Raw genomic sequence first — 21,299 nt, forward strand, 5'->3', positions numbered from 1 at the left:
AATAGTTTGTTAAAAATAAAAAACATTAAATTTTTATACGGTTCCCCCCCTTCCTCTAACTTCAAATTAGAAAATTGTTGCCCTGTCACTCCTGATGCCAAAAAAAAAAAAATCATGTTTCTAAATGCAATATTTACAGAGATATTCGAATTTGAAAAACGGAAAATTTGGGTAAGAACAGTGAAAAGTGCGGAAAAACCATTTTACCCGCATTTAACACCGTTCTTTCCCAAATTTCCTCTATTTTTCGAATTCTAGTGTCTCAGTGCATGTTGCTCTTAGAAACATGGAAACTTTTTCATTGGCCTTAGCAATTTGTTGCCCTGTATGTCCCAATTGGAGGACAGGAAGACCGTTTAAAAATTTCGATTTTTTATTTTTATTTTGTGACACACTGTATTCTAACTCTCAAAACTGATACAGAATAATTTTCGAACACCTTTTAAGCATTTTTTAAACAGGAATCATACCTCTACGAGGGACGGCTCATGAGATGAAAGCCGCATTAGCACTTACAGGACACCTTGTTAGGGACCATTCAAGTATTATGTCATCATCGATGGGGGGGAGGGGTTTCTGATTTGCTGACTTTTGATGACGGGGGGGGGGGGGTTTGGATAATGCTTACGTCATCAACCACCCTTTATGAAAATATTAAATATTTTTATTGGCATCTTACTCTGTGCGCCAAAAACGAGAAAAACCTTTCGATAGTTTGTGGGCACTTGAAGTAACATCCGCCTATTGATAAGTGCCCTACAGAGCCACTTTAGTGATCTCTAAATGTTTCGCGGATCCAAGTGATCTGAAATATGCCACGGGCCGCTTAAATGTTCCGGAATTGTACCACGGGACACAAGCAATCTGTGAATGTGTCGCTTAGTTCATTTTTACAAAATTAGGTTTGAAGAGGGCAGGCCACATCAGATAACCCACAGGGCTATATTTGGTCCAAGGGCCATATGATTTATCATTATATGGCTTAGAGGGTGGGTCGCAATGAATTTATTAAATATAAATTTTTTGAGTTCATAGCCTTCAAATAACATTGAAATTAACAGAAATTGATTGTAATAACATATAAACGTATTTTCTTCCGAAATTTCAATCTAAAATCGCTTTTTTTTTTTGCAATAAAAAAAATGAATTTTTGATCATGGGTGAGGGGCACGAGCTCCCCCGTGTACGTCTGATCCCACCAATATGCGTTAGGATTCACAGGGGCAGAACTGATGACAAAATTTTGCTGACAAAGGGAGGGGGTCAAAAATGGCTAAAAATTTGCTTACATAATACTTGAACGGCCCCTTATATAATTGGGGAGAATTATTATATTTTTATATTTCAAACACCTTATTACCTGTAATACTATCCATGTATAAGAACCCCCCCCCCCCACCTCCTATTTCTGGGACCCAATTGTTTTCAAAAAAGTATATTCAATGTCAGCGAAATTTTAAGGTCTTTCAAACTCCTGAAACAACAATCCTGTGAACACTTTCATTAGGGGCCATCCAAGTATTACGTAAGCAAATTTTTAGCCATTTTTGACCCCGTCAGCAAAAGACAGCAAAACGCTGACCCCCTCCCCCTTGTCAGCAAAATTTCGTCATCAGCTCTGCCCCTCTGAATCCTAACTCATATTTAGTTGGTGACGTAAGCATTATCCAAACCCTCCTCCCTTGTCATCAAAAGTCAATAAATCGGAAACCCCCCATCGATGATGATGTAATACTTGAACGGCCCCTTACGAAAAATATGAGGAAACTAGCTGTTACCCGCGACGTTGCTCGCATGGATTTGGCGATCTAAAAATTGATCACGGACGATTCCTCTCATATAACATTTGAATGATGACCCCTGATTGGGGGGGTCGAATTTCCAGAAATACCCCATGGTAGTAATGCATTACAGCTTAGCTCTCTCTTTCGGGACCCTACCTGTTAAACAAAAACTTTTTTTTTCTCTTTAACTCTCTCTGTCATTTTCTTTTCTCTCTCGTTACGATTTGACGGGTAAAATGAAATATAGTATTACACACACACATAGACGGAAAGGTGGCTGGATGAGAAACAGGGGCAGAGATACGGGGGGGGGGGCAATGCTCCTCCAGCATCAGTGACTGAGCTGACTGATTTGTACATACACAGTCACACTTGGTTAATTCAAAGTCACTGGGTAAAAAAGTTCGAATTATCCAATTAATCTATCCTGGATCTGTAAAATGGCTAGAAATTGCAACTTGAATCATCAACATTCATATAGGATAGTAATTATCAATTACATAAATTTTATCACCATCTACTAAACCGATGCCTAAATTTTAGTCATTTATAATTATAACTGGTCTTAGCTGCTGCTACACTACTCTACTGTTCTGGAATCAGCATCGCTGCAGAATTTCTTGATCATGTTCGAAACCTGATTTACAGAAACAGTTTATGACCATCCATTATGGAATACTATATATTTTCATTATAACTTATTACGATCTCTGAACTTTCCGATACTTTCGGTACTCTTAATGACGGCAAAAATATTCAGACTTCAAATGTTAAACCTTCATCTATAGCATAGTTTCCCAAACTATTTGTTCCATCGCCCCCTTCTTCAGAGAAATTTTTCTCTCATCGCCCCCAACTCAAGTGAACCCATAGGATCCTATGTTATACCCGTGGCTTCTATCGCCCCCTTGGACCTTTCCATCGCCCACAAGGGGGCGATATTGCCCAACTTTGGGAAACACTGATCTATATGTTGAAAAGATAACGGGGCAGTTTTTATATAAAAGGAACCAAAACCAAGCGTCATTAAATCAAAACTGAAAATAAAAACCGATATAAAGTTATCTTCTCGATTTAGTTCGGTAGTTGGTTCAAGTGCACACAGACGACGGCATCACAGCTTATATGTCACTTGGTTCTATTTAGATAAAAAATTCTACCTCTTTCAAAGTTCAGATGTCAGTAAATCTCAAAAATGTTAAAAATGGCGCTTGGTTCCTTTCATGTAAAAGCCGTCCAATTGGTATCAAGTGCATAGGTGCCAGAACATAGAACTTGATCATGTCACTTGATCACTCTTGTCATATGAGGCTTCAATAAATTTTCTGAGCGGGGCTGATCCTTCCCTTTCTCTCCAATAATTTCCGAAAAACCAATGCAATGCACCTTCCCTCTCCTGCCTAGGCTGCCCTGGTATAGGATATAAGCCCATTACCTCGTGAGGTTTGCTATTGTTTCTCTCTATGGAAAGGTGTTTTTCAGTATCAGTATGATGATTTCAATTGGTTCTACGTTATAAGCACTTGAGCATATATAAAGCAGTGTTGTAAAAAGTGACACTAGAAATCTGCTGCGGGGGGGGGGGGGTCCCAGGAACTGTGGGGGAAAATTATTTAGCTTTGCAAATAATTCCATTTATGAACAGACTTCAGGGCTTGTGGGACCATACCGTACTTTCACATAATTTTGGCTGCCCAGTTTTTCCACAAAGTTGCAACTACAGTGTCTAAAGATACTATAGGCTGAAATATTTCTTAGCAAGGCTAAATTATATCTAGGCTTCCTAATTTCAATGAAAACCAATGTGAATTTTTATTTACTGAAATCAAGGATTAAACTGATCTTTTTAACTGATGAATTATATTATGATAACTATGACTATATGAATATTCATCTCTCACGTGTTTGTAGTGTTAAAGGTTATATTTCGTAGAATTTATTTCAATCCACTGCGCTTAACCTCTTTATGATCACGAGCGTAATATTATGTCCAAACTCAAGTGTAATAAATTCAAACAAGTCCTCTCTCTGTGTTTTCTTTCGTCTCTGTTTACCAACGTGAAGCTTTATAGCAACAATATTACCTACTGAAGATTCCCCCTCCCCACCCCCACACATATCTTTCTACTATACAGGGTGTCCTGTAAGTACTAATGCAGCCTTTATCTCACACATCAATCGTCCGTCGTAGAGGTATTACTCCAGTTTAAAAAAAGCTCAAAAGACATCCATAAATTACTCTGGGGCAGTTTTGAGAGTGGAAATACAGTAGTGTGTAAAAGGCCGGTATTACACTATAAAAGTTCTTTGTCAAAGATAATTTATAAAATAAGTTTGACAAAAAAATTTGATAGTGTAATGGGCAACTTTGATAAAAAACGCTCTTTATCAAAGTTTCTTTTACCAAAGTCAGCCTCCTCATCCAATATTTGAAAAAAGATTAATGTCGATGCTTTCTATAGTATAGAGTGGTAGCAACAAATTACGTAAGCAGATTTTCAATTTTGACCCCCCCCCCCCCGTCAGCAAAATTTCGTCAGCAGCTTAGAATATTTCATATCTTCAAAGAGGGGCGGTTGATGAAGTAAGCAACCTTCAACCCCCGCCTCCCTCCCTCCCCCCTTGTCATCAAAAGCCAGCAAATCCGAAACCCCCACCCTCGATGCTGACGTAATACTTGAATGACCCCTTAACATGCGTGACCAATATAGTCCCGAAAGAAGAGAGAGAGCTAAGCTGTAATGCATTACTCTACCATGGGGTATTTCTGGAAATTCAACCCACCCAAGGACGGTCACCATTCAAATGCTATATGGGGAGGGGGGGGGGGGAATTGTCTGTGAGCAATTTTTAGATTGCCGAATCCATGCGAGCAACGTCGCCGGTAACAGCTAGTTTCCTCATATTTTTCATAATGACAGTGTTCATAGGATTGTTGTTTCAGGAGTTTGAAAGACCTTAAAATTTCGCTGACATTGAATATACCGTATTTTAATATGTTTATAAGAAAACCTCCCTTTTTGAAAACAATTGGGTCCCAGAAATAGGAGGGGGGGGGGGTTCTTATACATGGATAGTATTACAGGCATATCTTTTCAACTTTTTTCCAGATTTTAAGCCCAAAAAATTAGGGGGTTCCTTATGCACGTTAAAATACTGTAATCAGAAATAAAGTCTAAAAAGTGTTTGAAAAATAAAAATATAATAATTCTCCCCAAGTGGATAAAGTAATTAAAAAATGAGTGCTAGGTATCCTTTAATTCCGTCCTAATGAACCTGCAATACGATAGTAAAATAATGTTGAAAATATCGTTATAACGAATGGGCATATTTATATCTATAGGATATAAGGGGTCATCTTCAAGTAATACGTCACCAATCGTGAGGGGGGGTTCGCATTTGCTGACTTTTAATGACAAGTTGTGGAGGGAGGGGTGCGTTCAAATGATGATTCTGTGATCAATAGAGGTAGGGAAATATGAAACTGAGTATATGTTGGGCTGGTATATATGAAATGTTGGTATATATATTTGTTTGGTAGATATGAAGTGAAAATACTCTACTTTCGGAAATCATATGTGTAAATTGGAAGGTCTTATATTCAGTGCCGCCTTACCACATGGGCCCATCCGGACACGGCCCGGGGCCTCAAGAGAAAAGGGGCCTCACAAATATGGAATGTGGTTGGAATTTCCGAGAATTAACCACGTAGGGGGATCAGAAAAATCATTTGGCCCGGGGGCCCATGATGCTTTTAAGACGGCCCTGCTTGTACTTCTGGTGCTTTTGCAATCAGGTAGTGTTGCCCCAGAACATCACTCGGCCTGGGGGCCTGCCTCATGATGCTCTTAAGTTTTACAGACATGGGTCGTAGCTTGGACGGGGCAGGGTCATGGAGTCCGCAAATTTTAGGGGGCGGGGTTGTTCCCAAGGTTTCCTTTGGGAAGCCACGCACTGGTGGATCGATTTTTGTTTCAATGGATTAAGTTCCATAAAATCAAAAGTTGTATTTCAAGAAAAAATACCGAATCTGAATCCCAATACCGTACTATTGCGAAAATCGGTTTCAGGTGTGTTCTGTCAACGTTATAGCTAGATGGCTATCCTCTAGCTGTAGATATAACGCTGGTTCTGTTCATTCCCAGAACCACTCGAAGAAGGATAGACATAACTACAGGTTTGTGTCAGAGGTCCTCAGTCTTTGTAAACCATGCACCACAGTGGTCATCGGCTGAAGTTGATTTTCAACTTCAACTTTCAACTAAAAGTCTCACCACTGAGAGCAACAGGCCTACAACGATTCAAATATTCAGTCTCACTACGCTTCGCTCCCAATTTAAAATATGGATGTCAGCACTGCAATATCAGGCACAACACCTTATACGCACTGAGACTGTAAGGCACCCGGCACAACTCATTCGGTAGCAAATTCCCCCATGGCGATAGACCGGAGTTGTTCTCGGTTTGAAAGAAAGTCTTTGTAAACGTGAGAACTATTGAAATATCGGTAACAATTCGACGGACCACTTACATCCGTGATTTTTAAAATTTTGCCTTCCATTTCACTCTCCCATTTCAGGGGGCGCGGTAGCCTGGTCGATAAGATGATCGCTTAAAGTACCAAAGGATGTTTAGAGGTGTCGCGAGTTCGATACCCGGTTCATCCTTGTCAGAAAACTTTCCTGACACAGGGGTATAACAGAAAACGGCGACTTGACCGCAGCAAAAAATTGCTACCGCAGGGAGTCCCCCATCGAGGGGTTAGCGCGCCAACCTCTCGATGAGTATGAAAAAACAAGCATGCCGTTCGGAATCGGCAATAAATTGTAGGTCCCGGTCTAATTAACCCTCGTGTGCAGAAAATGACCGTGGTGCGACAAAAATGATCAAATGATCTCTCCCATTTCACCGCAGAATACTTCAAGTAGCACTTCAAAGCACGGAACAAAATCAATATAGACAGCTCGCCTCTGGTAAAGGTTTGGGACTACCCTAGTCACAACCTTTGCGAAGCTGCGACTCACACTTTGAGAAACACTGATTTGCAGTAAACGGGTATTAATTCAAACCCCCTACGTGAATATCTTTAAGGTTTGTGACGTACATAAATAATTTTAATTTTCTTAAATTTTCAAGTCTGTACGAGGAACAGGTGGTCCTCGTACTTGGTTATATCCGGGCTCGACTGTTTATGCATGACATCACTGGATTTGTTGGTTCATATTGATGAGATACATTTATTTCATTATCATCTGAGATGGTTGAAAGCGAGCCAATGCATTACGTGAGGTGTAAAATCTTTTATCCAACATTGCCTCATCACCAATGTTTGATAAAAGAGTCACGCTGATACACTTCCATCCTGCATTGTGACGTATTAACTCTTCAAAAACCTGTTCTTTCTCCTTTCACTTGCCACTCCCTTCTCTCTCTGGGAAGAAGAAGGGAGATTCTCTTTTCCGCACGGTGTGTATATCTTGGATTAAAAAAAACTTGTGTTTTCAACGTTAAATGTGATAGAAAATCGGGAACGTGACTGGGCTGGGGCAACTGGGGCACTGTCCCAGGGCTCCGAGCTAAATGCGGCCCACAAAAATTTACACTAACCAGGGGTCTGTTCATTCAAAAATTTGGGTCCGTTTTCCGGACCTTTCACAAAATTCCGGATCAGAAAAACGAACCCTCCACGAAATAAAGAAATAATGAATCCCTAAATTTCATTTATTTTGCAATAGATCAACTACTGTAGATTATTTCGCTTCCTACAAAATTACTCATTTCTCACAAAATTAATGACACATTTCACAAAAATAAAGAAAATTTTCACAAAAACAGGACCCTGCTTACCCCCACATAGAAGCCCGTAAAGGCACAATAAGGCCTTATAGGAAAATGGGTTTTATGTCACCCGCAGCTCACTTGCCCAGTTCATGGTTTTACTGCTGCTTCCCAGAATAGTTAAGCAGTGTTGTCTTAAGGCATGGGCCCACCTGGACACGGCCCGGGGACCTCAAGAGAAAGCGGTGCCTCAAAAAAATGGGATCTGGTTGAGATTTTCGAAAATTTGCCTAGTAGGGCCTCAGAAAAATCATTTGACCCTGGGCCCATGATACTCTTAAGACGGCCCTGTAGTCAAGTGGTGTTTTCAATTATAAAAGTACCAATTCGAAGCAAAAAGAGGCACAAAAACCAATATCTTCAGCCACGGCGCACACTTTGAAAAACCCTATCATATCACATCACTACATTTGATGGTTCAAATTAATGATACATTCATTTAATTATCACCTGAGGTGGTGGAGATTAAATTAATCTATTATATCATGGGTGGCCAACTTCTTTCTATTCGAGGGCCAATATAATGTTGAGTTGCTACATCCATTCCGATGTATATGCAACGGTCCATGGTAAAAGCTCGGAGACAAGGTGAGATGGCAGAAGTCCGAAAAATGATGCGGATTTTTACACTGCTCAAAACAATTAGGAGAGCACATGGGTTTTAACAAAATTACGCAAAGATGTATACCGATAAGTAACATAAAATGAATCATCCATAATTTAAAGCCTAGCAGGAAACGGAAGAAGAAAACTTCATATGCAAATCAAAGTTCATGACGTCAAAAACCAGAAAAAGGAGATAAGGGCAGAAATCGGGATGTTGCAGAAACGTCTGTTTTACTGCCGCAACTGTGAAATTCGATTGCGCAGTATTTTTTTTTTTGAGACAAGGTGACTTGAGGATGTCTCAACAACGTGATTTACCGGAATCCATGACATGGCGTGTTATAGGCAGACTGGAATTCGGGCAAACACAACGTAGTGTCGCGGACGCTGTTGGAGTCGCCAGAAGTGTTGTTGCAAGGCTGTGGAATCGATTCCAAGAAACAGGAAATGTTAGACGTCGACCAGGGCAACGTCGGCCACGCGCCACTACAGCAACCGATGACCGGTATGTACGGTTAACAGCCCGTCGAAACAGAACAGAGAATGCTACGCAGCTGCAAAGACGGTTGCTCTTGGCAACAGGACGAAGGGTGTCCAGCCAAACAGTACGTAATCTGCTTCATGAGGGAGGACTCTATGCACGTAGGCCAATGGTCTGCATTCCGTTGACCCCACGCCACCGTGAGGCCCGAAGAAGATGGGCTGCTGAACATCGAGATTGGGGGCAACATGATTGGAGCCAAGTGCTGTTTACAGACGAGTCCCGATTCAGTCTGGAGTGTGACACCCGACGTGTTCTGGTATGGAGGGACAGGGGCACTCGAAATAACCCCGCATTCGTTCGTGAAAGGTCACAATACAGACGAGCTGGTTGGATGGTATGGGGTGGAATCAGCATAGGCGGACGTACGGACTTGCATATCATTCGCAATGGCACTTTGACGGCCCGAAGGTATGCAGACGAGATACTGCGACCTCATGTCATCCCTTACGCTGGAGCCATTGGAGATTCCTTTGTTTTCCAGGATGATAATGCCCGCCCGCATAGAGCTCGTCTGGTGGAGAACATGCTCGAAGCTGAAACAATACAGCGTATGGAATGGCCAGCGTGCTCTCCTGACCTGAATCCAATCGAGTATATTTGGGACATGCTCGGACGACGCATTGCTGCGCGACCAAGGCCGCCTGTTACTGTCCGAGACTTGCAGATTGCACTTCTTGAGGAGTGGAACAGTATTCCCCAAAGTTTGATCGATAACCTCATCGCATCCATGGCAAACAGGGTGCAGCAGTCTTAGCTGTTCGAGGAGACCACACGCCCTATTAAAACTCATGTATCATGTCTAAACAGTACTTTTTTTTATCGTTTACATGTAACCAAATTGTTGCCCTAAAATCATCTTTTCATGTTTTTTCCATATTTTCAAAGAATTAAAGCTTAATTTCAAATTTTTTTACGTCTTTTTTCTGTATTGCGCATTGATACGCGTGTACTATCCATTGTATGCCAATACGTGGCTGTCTCGCACGGTTTTCTTCACTTTTTTGCTTGCTCCCCTAATTGTTTTGAGCAGTGTATTTGGGACTCATTACCAAGTCAAAGCCCGTTTTTATTCAGTCAATGAACCATCATTAATTTATTAGTTCTTGACGCTTATTAATTACTCAATGAATATAGTAATTGAACAGTTTAAAATTAAATTAATTTTTAATTAATGTGTTGATTAAGTATTTATTTATTTTATTTATTCTCAACAGTAAAAACCCGTTTTGAAGAATAAAAAAACGATAATGAACGTATTAATTTTCCTAAATGCTGCCACTTATCCAGGTTTAGGTTCACTCGTACTAATTAGTTAGTGTCCCAACATCTCCAGAGGGGTGCGGGGTCATGATGCAATGCGTGGAGAGGCAGATCAGTGGGCGAAGCGCGCTCAGCACCACCGTGCGTCAGCGCGAGCAGCGAGCCATCATAACGAAATATAAGTTTTACTTAAGTACTTATTACTATTAATTATTCAATTAATAAGTGTTATTCGCACTAGTAATTATAACTATTGAACGATTATTAATTAATCAAGACGGGTGGGGCACTGTTAAGTTAATGATGTTAAATTAATTCATTTGAAACGGGCTTTAACTGGTGGGAGTAAATTAATTATGAGCATCAATTACTTAAATAGCGTCAAAACCTCATCATGGTGGTTATTTCGTTTAATTCATTATTTGTTTATAATTATTAAATTATTATTCATAAACTAATAATCATCTGAAACTAATAAGTTCATGGAGATTAATTGATTCATTTAAAACGAACTTTGACTTGGTAAAAATCCGAAATGAAAAACATTTACAAGCGTTTTATGAACTTTCACCAACGCACCTTGATAAAACCCGAGTCTCCGGGATTTTACCGTGACATATGAACCGCAATAAGTAATATGATGAAACATGGACAAAAAACATGGTCATTCAAAGTTTCACTCTGGGCGTTGTATTCCAAGTTGAATTACAAGTTGCGTTCCCAGCTAGATATAATGCATCAAAATAATTAGCTTCTTCCACAAATTATTTCATCCAATACAATCATCCACACAGTGGCGTGGGAGCCAGGGATGCTCAAGAATCCACAGTAATTTGTGGCATGGATTCGAGCACTCCCAGAATTGATTCAGAAATTAAAATTTCCGATATAAAACTAAAGACGAGCACCCACAGTTTAGGAACACTTCCGACGCCCCTGCATCCACATAAGCTTCATGTTTTTAAAACCGAAGCCATTACAGAGGTTGCAAATGATGAATTTCCTATAGCAAATGGTAAAAAAAATTTCTTCATCCATAACTACTACCAGCAACAGCACAACACTAACGAAGACTGACGAAAACTTTTGCAAAAACAATTTTATATGAATCTTTTATAGTGTAAGGTGGTCCATTTCCTTTATAAAATAAATTTTATAAAAAAAATTTATAAAAGATTTTTGTCAAATTTTATAAAAGAAATTTTATGAAACTTTTATAGTGTAATACCGGCCTAACAAAAACAATCTTAAATTTTTATACGGTGGTCCTTTATCCCTTTGTCCTCTAACTTCCAATTAAAAAGTTTTTGCCCTGTCTCTCCTGAATCAAACAAAAACAAAACAAAAATTCTGGTACGTGAAATGGTTAATTTTTGCGTCATTAGCAATTTTTTTGAAGGATTTAATAAATAGCTGGCAACTTAGCTTGTTTTTAGCGTCATTTGTGGTGATATCCCGTATTTTGTTTAAAATATGGTCAGTTAATGTACGAAAATAATTTTTCGCTCTTGATTTCAGAATAAAATTAAAAAAAAAAACATTTTCATAAAGTCAGAATAGCAAAAAAAGAATGAGAATGTAAGTAAAAATACCACAGGTTACTTTATTTTTTATGAGTCAACACTTATTTTATTCCCGAAGAGAAATTAACGAAAAATCCGCAAAGTAAACTCCGAGTCACTGAATACAAGGTCAGTGGTGAGTGTAGTCAAGTCAAGTCACGTTAAAAAAACAACAAGGCATTTTGTTTAGTTTGATGTTGAATCCAAAAATAAGGACTTGGATGAGTTTGAAGAAAGGCTAGTTAGTTTTTTTTCGTTCCTGGGGAGTTCAGTGTGGCAGGGGCAGACGATAGATATTAATTGAATCAAATGCTCAGAAGGCGGCATATCGCTGTGAAAAAGACAGTGAAAAGATCGACGAGCGTTGTTGGTCCCGCGAAAAGAAGAGGCTCCTCCGTTGAGTCGTCCTCCGCGGGCAGCGCTGATGTAATAAGACGCGATCATCGTCTCAGAAGCTCGACCGTCGTCCCCGCATCCGAAAAACCGAAGAAGAGGTCGTCAGCACCAATCTCCGCAGAAACTAAGGATCCGAGTGGTTCGAACACTCACGTGAAGAACAGAAGACGGGTATCCGCTGGCCAGGGAATCGCGAATAACCGAGGTCAGGGTTCGCCTCACCCAGTGATCGGCGACAGGAGGCGGAGGAGGATCAGCCCGAGGATCGAGAAAGCCGTTCCGAACGCCGAGGGAGTTCTCGTCAGGCGCACGGCGTCCTCTCGCCGGGGTGGCCGAAGAATCTCCAAGAAGGAAACTGGGAATGCGCCTGGTAAACCCCCGAAAAGCCTCTCGGAAAGTGAAATCTCAGCTTTGCTCGACGATATGGATGCAGGATCTTCAACCGCGACAGCTTCTCTAGAATCCAGTGTTGATGATAGAAGTATGTCGCCAACCCCGCCTACAAAGAAAAAAACCATGTCCGAAAAAACTGTTGAACGAGATGGTAAGTTGGAAATTGGCGGTAGCGAGTCATTCAAAGTTCCTTCAAAGACAATTGAAGTGAAGTCGCTCGAAGTTGAGCCAATGTCAGTGGAACCAAATAGTTTGTTGTTATCGAGCGTTGATAGTGGACCCGATCCGAAGGATGACTCCCGGAAAGACGATGATGAGTCTGGAAGTGTGTGTGTGGATGATGAGAATATCGGGATGAACGATGGATCTGAAGAGACTGGTGCATCCAAGGCACGTGATGGCGAACGTGAAACTCAAGTGTATGATGACGAAGGTGAAAAGACCGATCAGATAGCCGTGGAGATAATCGAGGAGTGCAACGGAAGTATGAAGTCTAGTTACAGTGACGAGAAATATGATGAGAATGAGAACTTCTTTGAAACTGCCGATGAATGGTCGCAAGGCAGTGAAGGGTCCGGTTGTCTGGATGAAGATGCTGTGCGGAATGAGAAATCGAAGGAGTCTTGTGAAAATGAAGTTTTCATGGATGAGGCACTGGGCGGGAAAATGTTGGAGGATGTGGTTGTGAACTTGGAAAATTTAGGAGGTGGAGGGAAAAAGAAAGTCTCGAGTGATACGGGGAGTGTAGAGAGCGCTGTCGCCGAAGTCATTGATGAAGTTTATGATAACCTTGAGACGAATCAGTCGTCGGGTGAAGAGGAGGATGTGAAGCAATCAACTTCCAAGGCCGGTAATAGTGACAAAAAACTTTCCACGAGCGAATCGATTGATGAAGTATATCCTGTGGTTCTTAGTTTCGATGATGTGGTGTGTGAAAAAGAGTCGCTTGATTTACTGAAGAAAAAGAGGAATTCCACGGAGAATGATGAAAATGTTGAGCCTCCTTTAAAAAAGGTCAAATGCAGCGAAGGCAGTGCTTTGGCAACGAATGTAGTGTCTGACTCTGTTGGAACAAAAGACGACGGAATGAAAAAAAAGTGGCAGCTCAGCGGCAGTGATGGCGAAGAAGAAGCTATGGATGATATATTATGCGATTTGGCTCAAAACGAGAAAGACGATGAAATCGTTCCAGACAGCGACGAAGATATATTTGAAGCAATCACTGAAATCGCCAAGGAAGAAATACAACAAAAGGAAGAAGACGAGTTGATGGAAAATATCATCTCGGAAATGGCAGAGGATGAGAAAGGCGATAAAGGTCTCGAACCTCTGAACAAGAAAAAGGTCAATAAGATATCATTCGAGATTGAAGACGATGACTTCATCGACGATGCCCTGACCGAAATGGCCAAAGAGGAAGATGATGCTAAAGAGAGCATCAAATTGAAAAACGAAGAATCAGCGCTAAGTGCCGTGATTCAGAACATAACTGCGGAAGTGGAGGAGTTGGAAAAAGCTGTTGATTTTTTAGACGCTTCAGGTCCTTCAGGACATAAATCATCAATGCTATCGAAGGACCAGGTAAACCAGAATTATGATAGCGAAGATGATGTTACAGCGTCGCTGGTGAAATCGCTCGTGAATGTTGTGAACCTGCAGTTTGAAAAAGAGCAGTGTTCCGAAAAAATCGCTATCATGGAATCAATTTTGAGCAAAAAGGACCATGAGAAAGATAAGGCGTTGGCAGAAAAAGGTGGTAAGCCTCAGGAAGGTGATCTCAAAAGCCCTACCAAAGGTTTGTTTGTGGGTCGTGGCGAATCGAAACCTGTAGAAAAATCTGCCAATGCGAAAAAGGAAGATAAGGACTCTCCGGCTAAGGAGCGGCATGGTGACGATCCGAAGAAAGCACAGATTTCATTCGATAGTAAAAGTAAGCAAGTTTTTTTGTTTTTCAGTTTGATAATAGGCCTAAGGCCTTATTTTATAGAATGATTACTGTCGTTAATTTTTCGTAAGTGAAAAACATTGACATCGCGAGCCAACTTGGCGACTTTTTTTTTTTCTCGTGTTAAGCTACCCTCGCTTTGCGGTGGTTAATTCAAGATGACCGACAAATAACGTATAGCCTACAATTACAGCCGCTGTGGTGGTCGAGTGGTCATAGTGCCGGATGTGACATACTGGGCCGAGTCCTTGTTTCGTCGGCCATCTTACAAAAAACTTCTAGGTTTAGAAATAGGCTTCACTCACCTTAAAAAAAGGTCTAAGTTCGTAACGTGGAGGTAACCAGCAACAGCGCATGAACTGAGAACCATTGATGCAGTGGCACACCTGTCTTATATAGCAAATGAATGAACACCAGAACTTTGCCACTGGACTTATCCCGTTGCCGAGATCTCTTCCAGCCCAGCTTCGTGGCAGAGTCTGGAACACTTTATTTTGTGTCGAAAAACAAAAAATATACATACAAACTTTTTTACAACATATTTCCCCCGGACATTTGGGTACTGTCGCGATTAACAAATTTTGTGGTGATTACAGACGAGATGGGATTAGGAGTTGGAGAAGTTTCTGGGTTTAGTTAAGATGAATGTACACATATTAGGATGGAAGTATGTTTTAAAAGCAATTGAGCCCCCCCCCCCCCCCATGCCATCTCATCTGTTATTTTACACTTGCCATATTATATACACAGGATACAAAAAGAAATGAGAATCTTATTGTGAAATAATATATATATATATATCCATCGTAGCGAGTCATCTCTCTGGCTTAACACCTTATTGGTGAGCAAATGGGTTTGATAACTTGCAACTAGAAGCCAGCATCAGTTTTATTGGGTTGAGTTCACTCGCTCCGGCAGATTAAATGAAAATATACAAAATAGAAGTGTTGTGTGGGGGAATATATACAATTAGGGAGCACCCGTGGCATCTCGCTTAGCACGTTATTCGGTGAGCAACATATCCTTTCTCAACATATAACTGTCTCTTATATAGCGGAAAAACCACGGCACAACAGGTCCGGCAGCCAAAGGAGCCAACCAATCCCAGGCTTTGGTTTCAGGTGATGTCATAGAAAAACGGAGGAAACGACCCCTGGCGTCATGGTCAAGGTCGTCAGGACCAAGTCATGACGTCACACAAGAATAGTAAATGATCCTGCCGTTAGGTTCAACCAACTCCATTATCAATAGAGTTGTTAACTGAAAACAAGAACAAAACACTGCAAAAGTATGGGTGTCTGCAGCCACCCACACCTTAACACAAGTACATAGTACATTTCCTTACACGGACTCGCATCGCGGGGACCCAGGTTTTAGCCCCACCGTCACCACAGTGATGGTCGGCTGAAGTTGGTTTTCTGTGATTCCCAACTTCAAGGCTCAAATGCGAGCCGATCTCCCCGTTAAAAAGTCTCGCTATAGAGAGCAACAGTCCTACAAACAGTACAAATATTCAGTCATTACACTTCACTCCTGAGATATAGATGGCAGCACTAAAAAATCATACACAACACTAGATACGCACTCAGACTGTTAGGTACACATACTTACACTTCCGGTATAACTCATTAGGTAGTAAATTGCCCATGGTAATAGACCTGAGTTGTGCTTGGCTTGAAAAAAAAAAAAGCCTACAATTACACAAAAGATGTAAGTTATTACTTGAATCAATCTGATTCGCAGGAAATGCGTCAAACTGCTAAGACATTATCACAGAAAAGTTTAATTACACAGAATATGTGCCTTTTATTAATGGGATTGATAAAAGGTTGCCAAAATTATAGCAAACACAAATTTGTCTATCAGAGTTACCAATTTCAGCACTGAATAAAGTTGTCATGTTGCCTTCGACCACACTTTTGAAAAGTTAACAATTTCTATTTTACCGCAGATATTTCGATTAAGGTTACGGAAGCACGGTTGCACTAAATTTGGCGATAATTTTTTTTTTTTTTTTTGCCAACTGGTTACCTTGGCGCTTTGGTTCTGTTAAAAAATTTTCTTTTTGGTTCTGAAAAAAGATCTTTATGGTTTTTTTTAATGTCGTGCTCGCTATTTATATTAGTGTAAAAATTACTAAATAGGCTCAGGCGATAAAAGAAAACTGACAATGAAATGCGGTAATTTTCGTGTTTTGTGACTTGACACCAAGATTTCTTTCCCAGATAGGACTATAGAATATATTTCAAACCTACTTATGAAGTTGAGTCCACACCCACTCACTTCGCCACACAATTTTGATTCACGCAAAACACAATTTCTGGGCGTGGCCACAAAAACTGACCATAATAATTGTCCGCTCTATGCTAGCCTTGTCTCAAAGCTGGTTTTTCCGTGGATCGGAGCAGCTTAATGTTGCGGTTGTGGAACTGTCTTAGTATAACAAAATTTTACATGTTACAGTTTCTTCTCTGCTCGTAGGGTTTTATGTTTCTTACCAGGGATTAGATAAATCTCAAGAAAGGTAAAAACAGCTGATTCCCGACAAAATATCGACATACCAAGAGATTCTAACAATCCCCTTGAATATCCCCTTGTGTTACCAGGCATACTCCTTTAAGAGGACATGTTATACTTTTTTAATGTCATTTTGAGTGTCCTCCTACGTTTTAGAAAATTTGTCCTTTTTGTCCCCTTTTCAGGGGAAACCTACCATCCTCACGATACTCGTGAAGAATAATCTGAGAGACGAGGATTGGTTGTCAACGATTAATCCAGGGATATGTGACCAAAAGTAGCCATTTATTGATTCCAGAGAATTATGCTTGAGATCACATGACAGCAAAGAGAAAAATATGAGGAAAACATTTTCCCTTTCATCTGACTGACTGGCACGCATTTAAGATTTTTTTTGCTTGGTGGTGCTGGAATCGCTTTCCTTGTGTTTTTATCATTATTTATGGCACTGTCCTTGAGCGTAAAGACTAACTAAGAAGGTTTTTTTTTTATAGAAAAATTTGACCCAAGGGCAGAGATACGGGGGGGGGGGGCAACCCCCTCCCCCTGCGTCACAGGTGGAGTCGACTGATCTAATGTATATATGAGCTGACATCATCATCATCGTGCCCCCCCCCAAGCAATAATGACCTTTGCCCCCCCCCCCCCCCAGACTTCCAAGTCAATCTCCACCTATGAAATCACTCCAATCCGAGAATTGGTCATTATTTTTATTTCATGACGTAAACACTTACTGAGTAGGGGTTTTTTTTTCTGAATTTTGATCCCTGAGAGGGAGTTCAAAAGATACATAGTAAAATCACATTGATCCGAAACCACCGAAGCTTTCTTTATTCTTACTTCTAACAGTAGTAGCAACATACAAATTGTTCAAAAAATACTTCTCTTCGTGTTCCACACACAGATGTATGGAAAAATCACCCAGAAGCTGTAAATACGGAATTTGGTCATTATTTTTGTTTTGTAATTCAGAAACTCCCGAAGAAGGTATTTCTGAAAATTCAACCCCCCCTGCCCCCAAGGGTGGGTTCAAAGAGGTTATATGGAGCAATCATCAATGAGACAGAATCGATGGAGCTGAAAATATAAATTTCACCAGTATTACATCTTTTAATGAATAATTTGAGTTATGTTCGCTTCTCCCCATGGCTTTGACTATCCCCATATATATATATAATTTTTTTCTGTGGTCAGTTAAAATTGTTCAGTTTTCTGGAACGATATTGCTCAATCACAGATTGCGATTATGAATGAACACGCTAACAAAATAGCCACATCATGAGCTGAATTTTCACACCAATCATGATCAGAATTACTATCACTCCAGCCCGATTAACTCAGCCCACCTTTGAATCTTTTTTTCAGATGTATCTACATTTTTTTTCTCTGAAATTCTTTTCAGAACCATTTCATATAAAATGAAAGATCATTCAAAATAGAAAATGCATTAAAAAAAAGGATGGAGGAACCCTTGTTTTCAGAGCATGTGTTCTCTCTGTGCAAGATGAAAGCATGTAACTGAACAGTCTGGACATTCTAGGAGCTTATTTTTTCCGTCGGCATGTATCAGGCACAGAAATGAGCTGACTAAATCACAAATAGATGGGGGACAACTATACGAACTCGACTGGGTTGCGTCCACATCAACTTTGGTAGACTAAAGCTGGTGTTGGTTGTGTGCGTGTGTGGGCTACATTTAGTGTAAAATAAAAAGAACTTTAGTACCTTCTTTTTCCTGTAAATTCTCATTTATCCAATTTTGAAGCCGCTCATTTTAGCTTTTGGTTGGTTTTTGTCCTTTTTATACTGCTCCTTGGTATTTTAAAAACATATCTTTAAATTTTGGGCAGAAGCTGGAATGAGACTCATACGATCCTCCATAGAAACTTACTGGAAATCTGTTTCGGCTAATGAACTTGATTCCGGAATGAATCATCTTCGTTAACTGAGGTATCGGTGTGGTATTAAAATACAACATATATCATTGTTAAATTTGATTGCCAGTATCATGGCAATAAAAATCTTTTGCCAGTTTTTCAATATTTATTTAAATAATAAATTGCAATTGAATTAAAATTCAATATCAATCATTTGAAATTACCAATAATTTTATTTTCAATTAAAAACAGTACTTTTATTTATATTTTTGATGACTTTTTTAAGAAAATTGATATTCTGCCATAACATTAGCCAAATATTCATATTCATCGTAAATTTGTATAGTAATTTGGCCGAATATTCATATTCGGCCAAATTACTATTCGCCCCATCCCTAATTGGCATCTAAAGTTTTATATATCGCACCCCCCTCATGCCAGAAGCAGAAATGTGCAAATTTACTAAACGTAGGAAATAACGTTTGAATGTATGTTTACTCTACCCATGTTACTCTATGAGTGTCATTTTCTTAAGAAATTAATTGGCTGGTGCCTGTGTGAATATTTTTTTCATTTGTCAACCCATGCCAATACACTTGTCAAGACAAGAAAAAAACAACATTGTCTTAGATAAACCCCTCTGTGAGAGAGCAAAAAGACCCCTCCAGAGCGGCAGGTGATGCCCACTGGCGCATGCGCATAGGTCTACTTAACCGGAAAAAATAGAACTGTTTGCATTTCACTTACCAACTAAATCACTTGTGCACTTGCCAACTAAAGCCGTATAAACAGCCCTTATTATCTGCATACATTGTATCTTACTTGGTAACTTAAAATTTGGTCACCAACTAAATCACTTGCCTTTTGTAAATGGGCCTTAACTCTAGCAAAAAGCTCCAAATCAAAAAAAAAAGTTGCTAATCAGTGGTATATCCCAGCGATTCTCAACCTTTTTGACTCGCAGAGCCCTTTTTGGCATATAATTTCTATGGTGGAGCCCCATAGACCTATTTTTTACTTATTCAGCAAAATTACTGATATATTTTTATTATTCAAAAGTAGTTATAATTATTCTTTTAAAATTTTCCTCAAGTGGCCACGGAGGGCCTGTTGAGAACCGCTGGTATATTGTATACAGTGAAACCCGTGATGCTGCCTATAACGATAAACCTGCCTATAACGATAATTTTTCTAGTTCCCTACAGTATCGTTACAGACAGGTTGTAGTGTATTGGGAACTCATTGCTGTTCTGATTGTTTACAGAGGTCGCTATATCCCTAGCAGGATTTTTGATTGCAATAATGCCATATAGCTTGTTATTAGAATGATTGATTGTAAAATGGGACAACCCCCCCCCTCCCCCCGATTTTTTTTAATACCAATCTCATATCGAGATCACAAAGGATAAAATAATCAAAATATTAAAATATTACAACACTTCAATGAAAAATTAGATTTAGGCTTACAGTTGAAAGAAAAAAATTAAATACAGGTGGCGCTTGTTATATACCAACTCCATCCATTGAAAATGGTAGTCATCATTAAAAAAAATCATAAAGGATGATCGTTATATGAAAACATTTGGGACTTACTGTACCGGTCGCTATAACACATGACCTTTATAACGAGCATCAGCTGTATAAACATGCCATTTTCTGTCTATTTTTTCCCCCCATCTCTTTATCAAAACACTCATCCAGGTTGAACAACGGCTTGAATCTGAAAGAATGTGCCTTGGGATTTTGTAGAATAAGGTTTCAACTGCCCAGATTTTTTTAATCTTAAAATTAACCTTCTCGACCCTGTTTTTAACTTTTGAAAAAAAAGAGATGTGCATTACCGTTAAGCTTGTATTACTGTAGGAAAAAAGGAGCTACCGCGACGGCAGGGACATTGAATACAAGGATATCAAGTGACGTGTTTAATATACTGTGCATGCCAGGTAATTTCCCCCATTGAAATGTACATACGGTTCAGTCTCTAAAGAATTGTCTTCTAAAGACAAAAAAGACTAAATTATATCTTTCATTAATTTTCTGGAACTGTTTCTTTCATTAATTCTGGAACTGTTGCTTTCATTAATTCTGGAATTATTTCTCTCATTAATTCTGAAATTATCTTTTATCAATTCTGCAATAATTTCTTTCATTAATGCTGGAACTGTTTCTTTCATTAGTTCTGGAATTATTTCTCTCTAATTCTTAAATTATCTGTCATCAATTCTGCAATAATTTCTTTCATTGATGCTGGAACTGTTTCTTTCATTAATTCTGGAATTATTTCTCTCATTAATTCTGAAATTATCTTTTATCAATTCTGGAATTATTTCTCTCATTAATTAGAACTGTTTCTCTCATTAATTCTGGAATTATTTCTCTCATTAATTCTGAAATGATCTTTTATCAATTCTGAAATTATCTTTTATCAATTCTGCAATAATTTCTTTCATTAATTCTGCAATTATTTCTTTCATTAATTCTGCAATTATTTCTTTCATTAATTCTGCAATTATTTCTTTCATTAATTCTGCAATTAGTTCTGTCATTAAATCTGGAATAATAATTGCAAATCTTGGG

The 21,299-nt window shown here is 39.4% G+C and overlaps 1 protein-coding gene across 1 annotated transcript in view; it reads left to right on the forward strand.

Annotated features, from left to right (window-relative positions):
• The first annotated feature begins 11,706 nt into the window (after positions 1-11,706).
• LOC149083847 (uncharacterized) overlaps positions 11,707-21,299 on the forward strand; it is a 52,169-nt gene continuing 42,576 nt past the window's right edge. Inside the window, exon 1 of the mRNA XM_089234239.1 lies at positions 11,707-14,313. Within this exon, the coding sequence (XP_089090365.1) occupies positions 11,904-14,313 (2,410 nt within the window). The 5' untranslated portion in view covers positions 11,707-11,903. The remainder of the gene's footprint in view (positions 14,314-21,299) is intronic.

This window comes from Pholcus phalangioides, unplaced genomic scaffold (assembly GCF_987345545.1).
Source record: "Pholcus phalangioides strain wild (caught in Gottingen) unplaced genomic scaffold, Ppha-v1.0 ptg000008l_1, whole genome shotgun sequence".
Taxonomy (NCBI): domain Eukaryota; kingdom Metazoa; phylum Arthropoda; class Arachnida; order Araneae; family Pholcidae; genus Pholcus; species Pholcus phalangioides.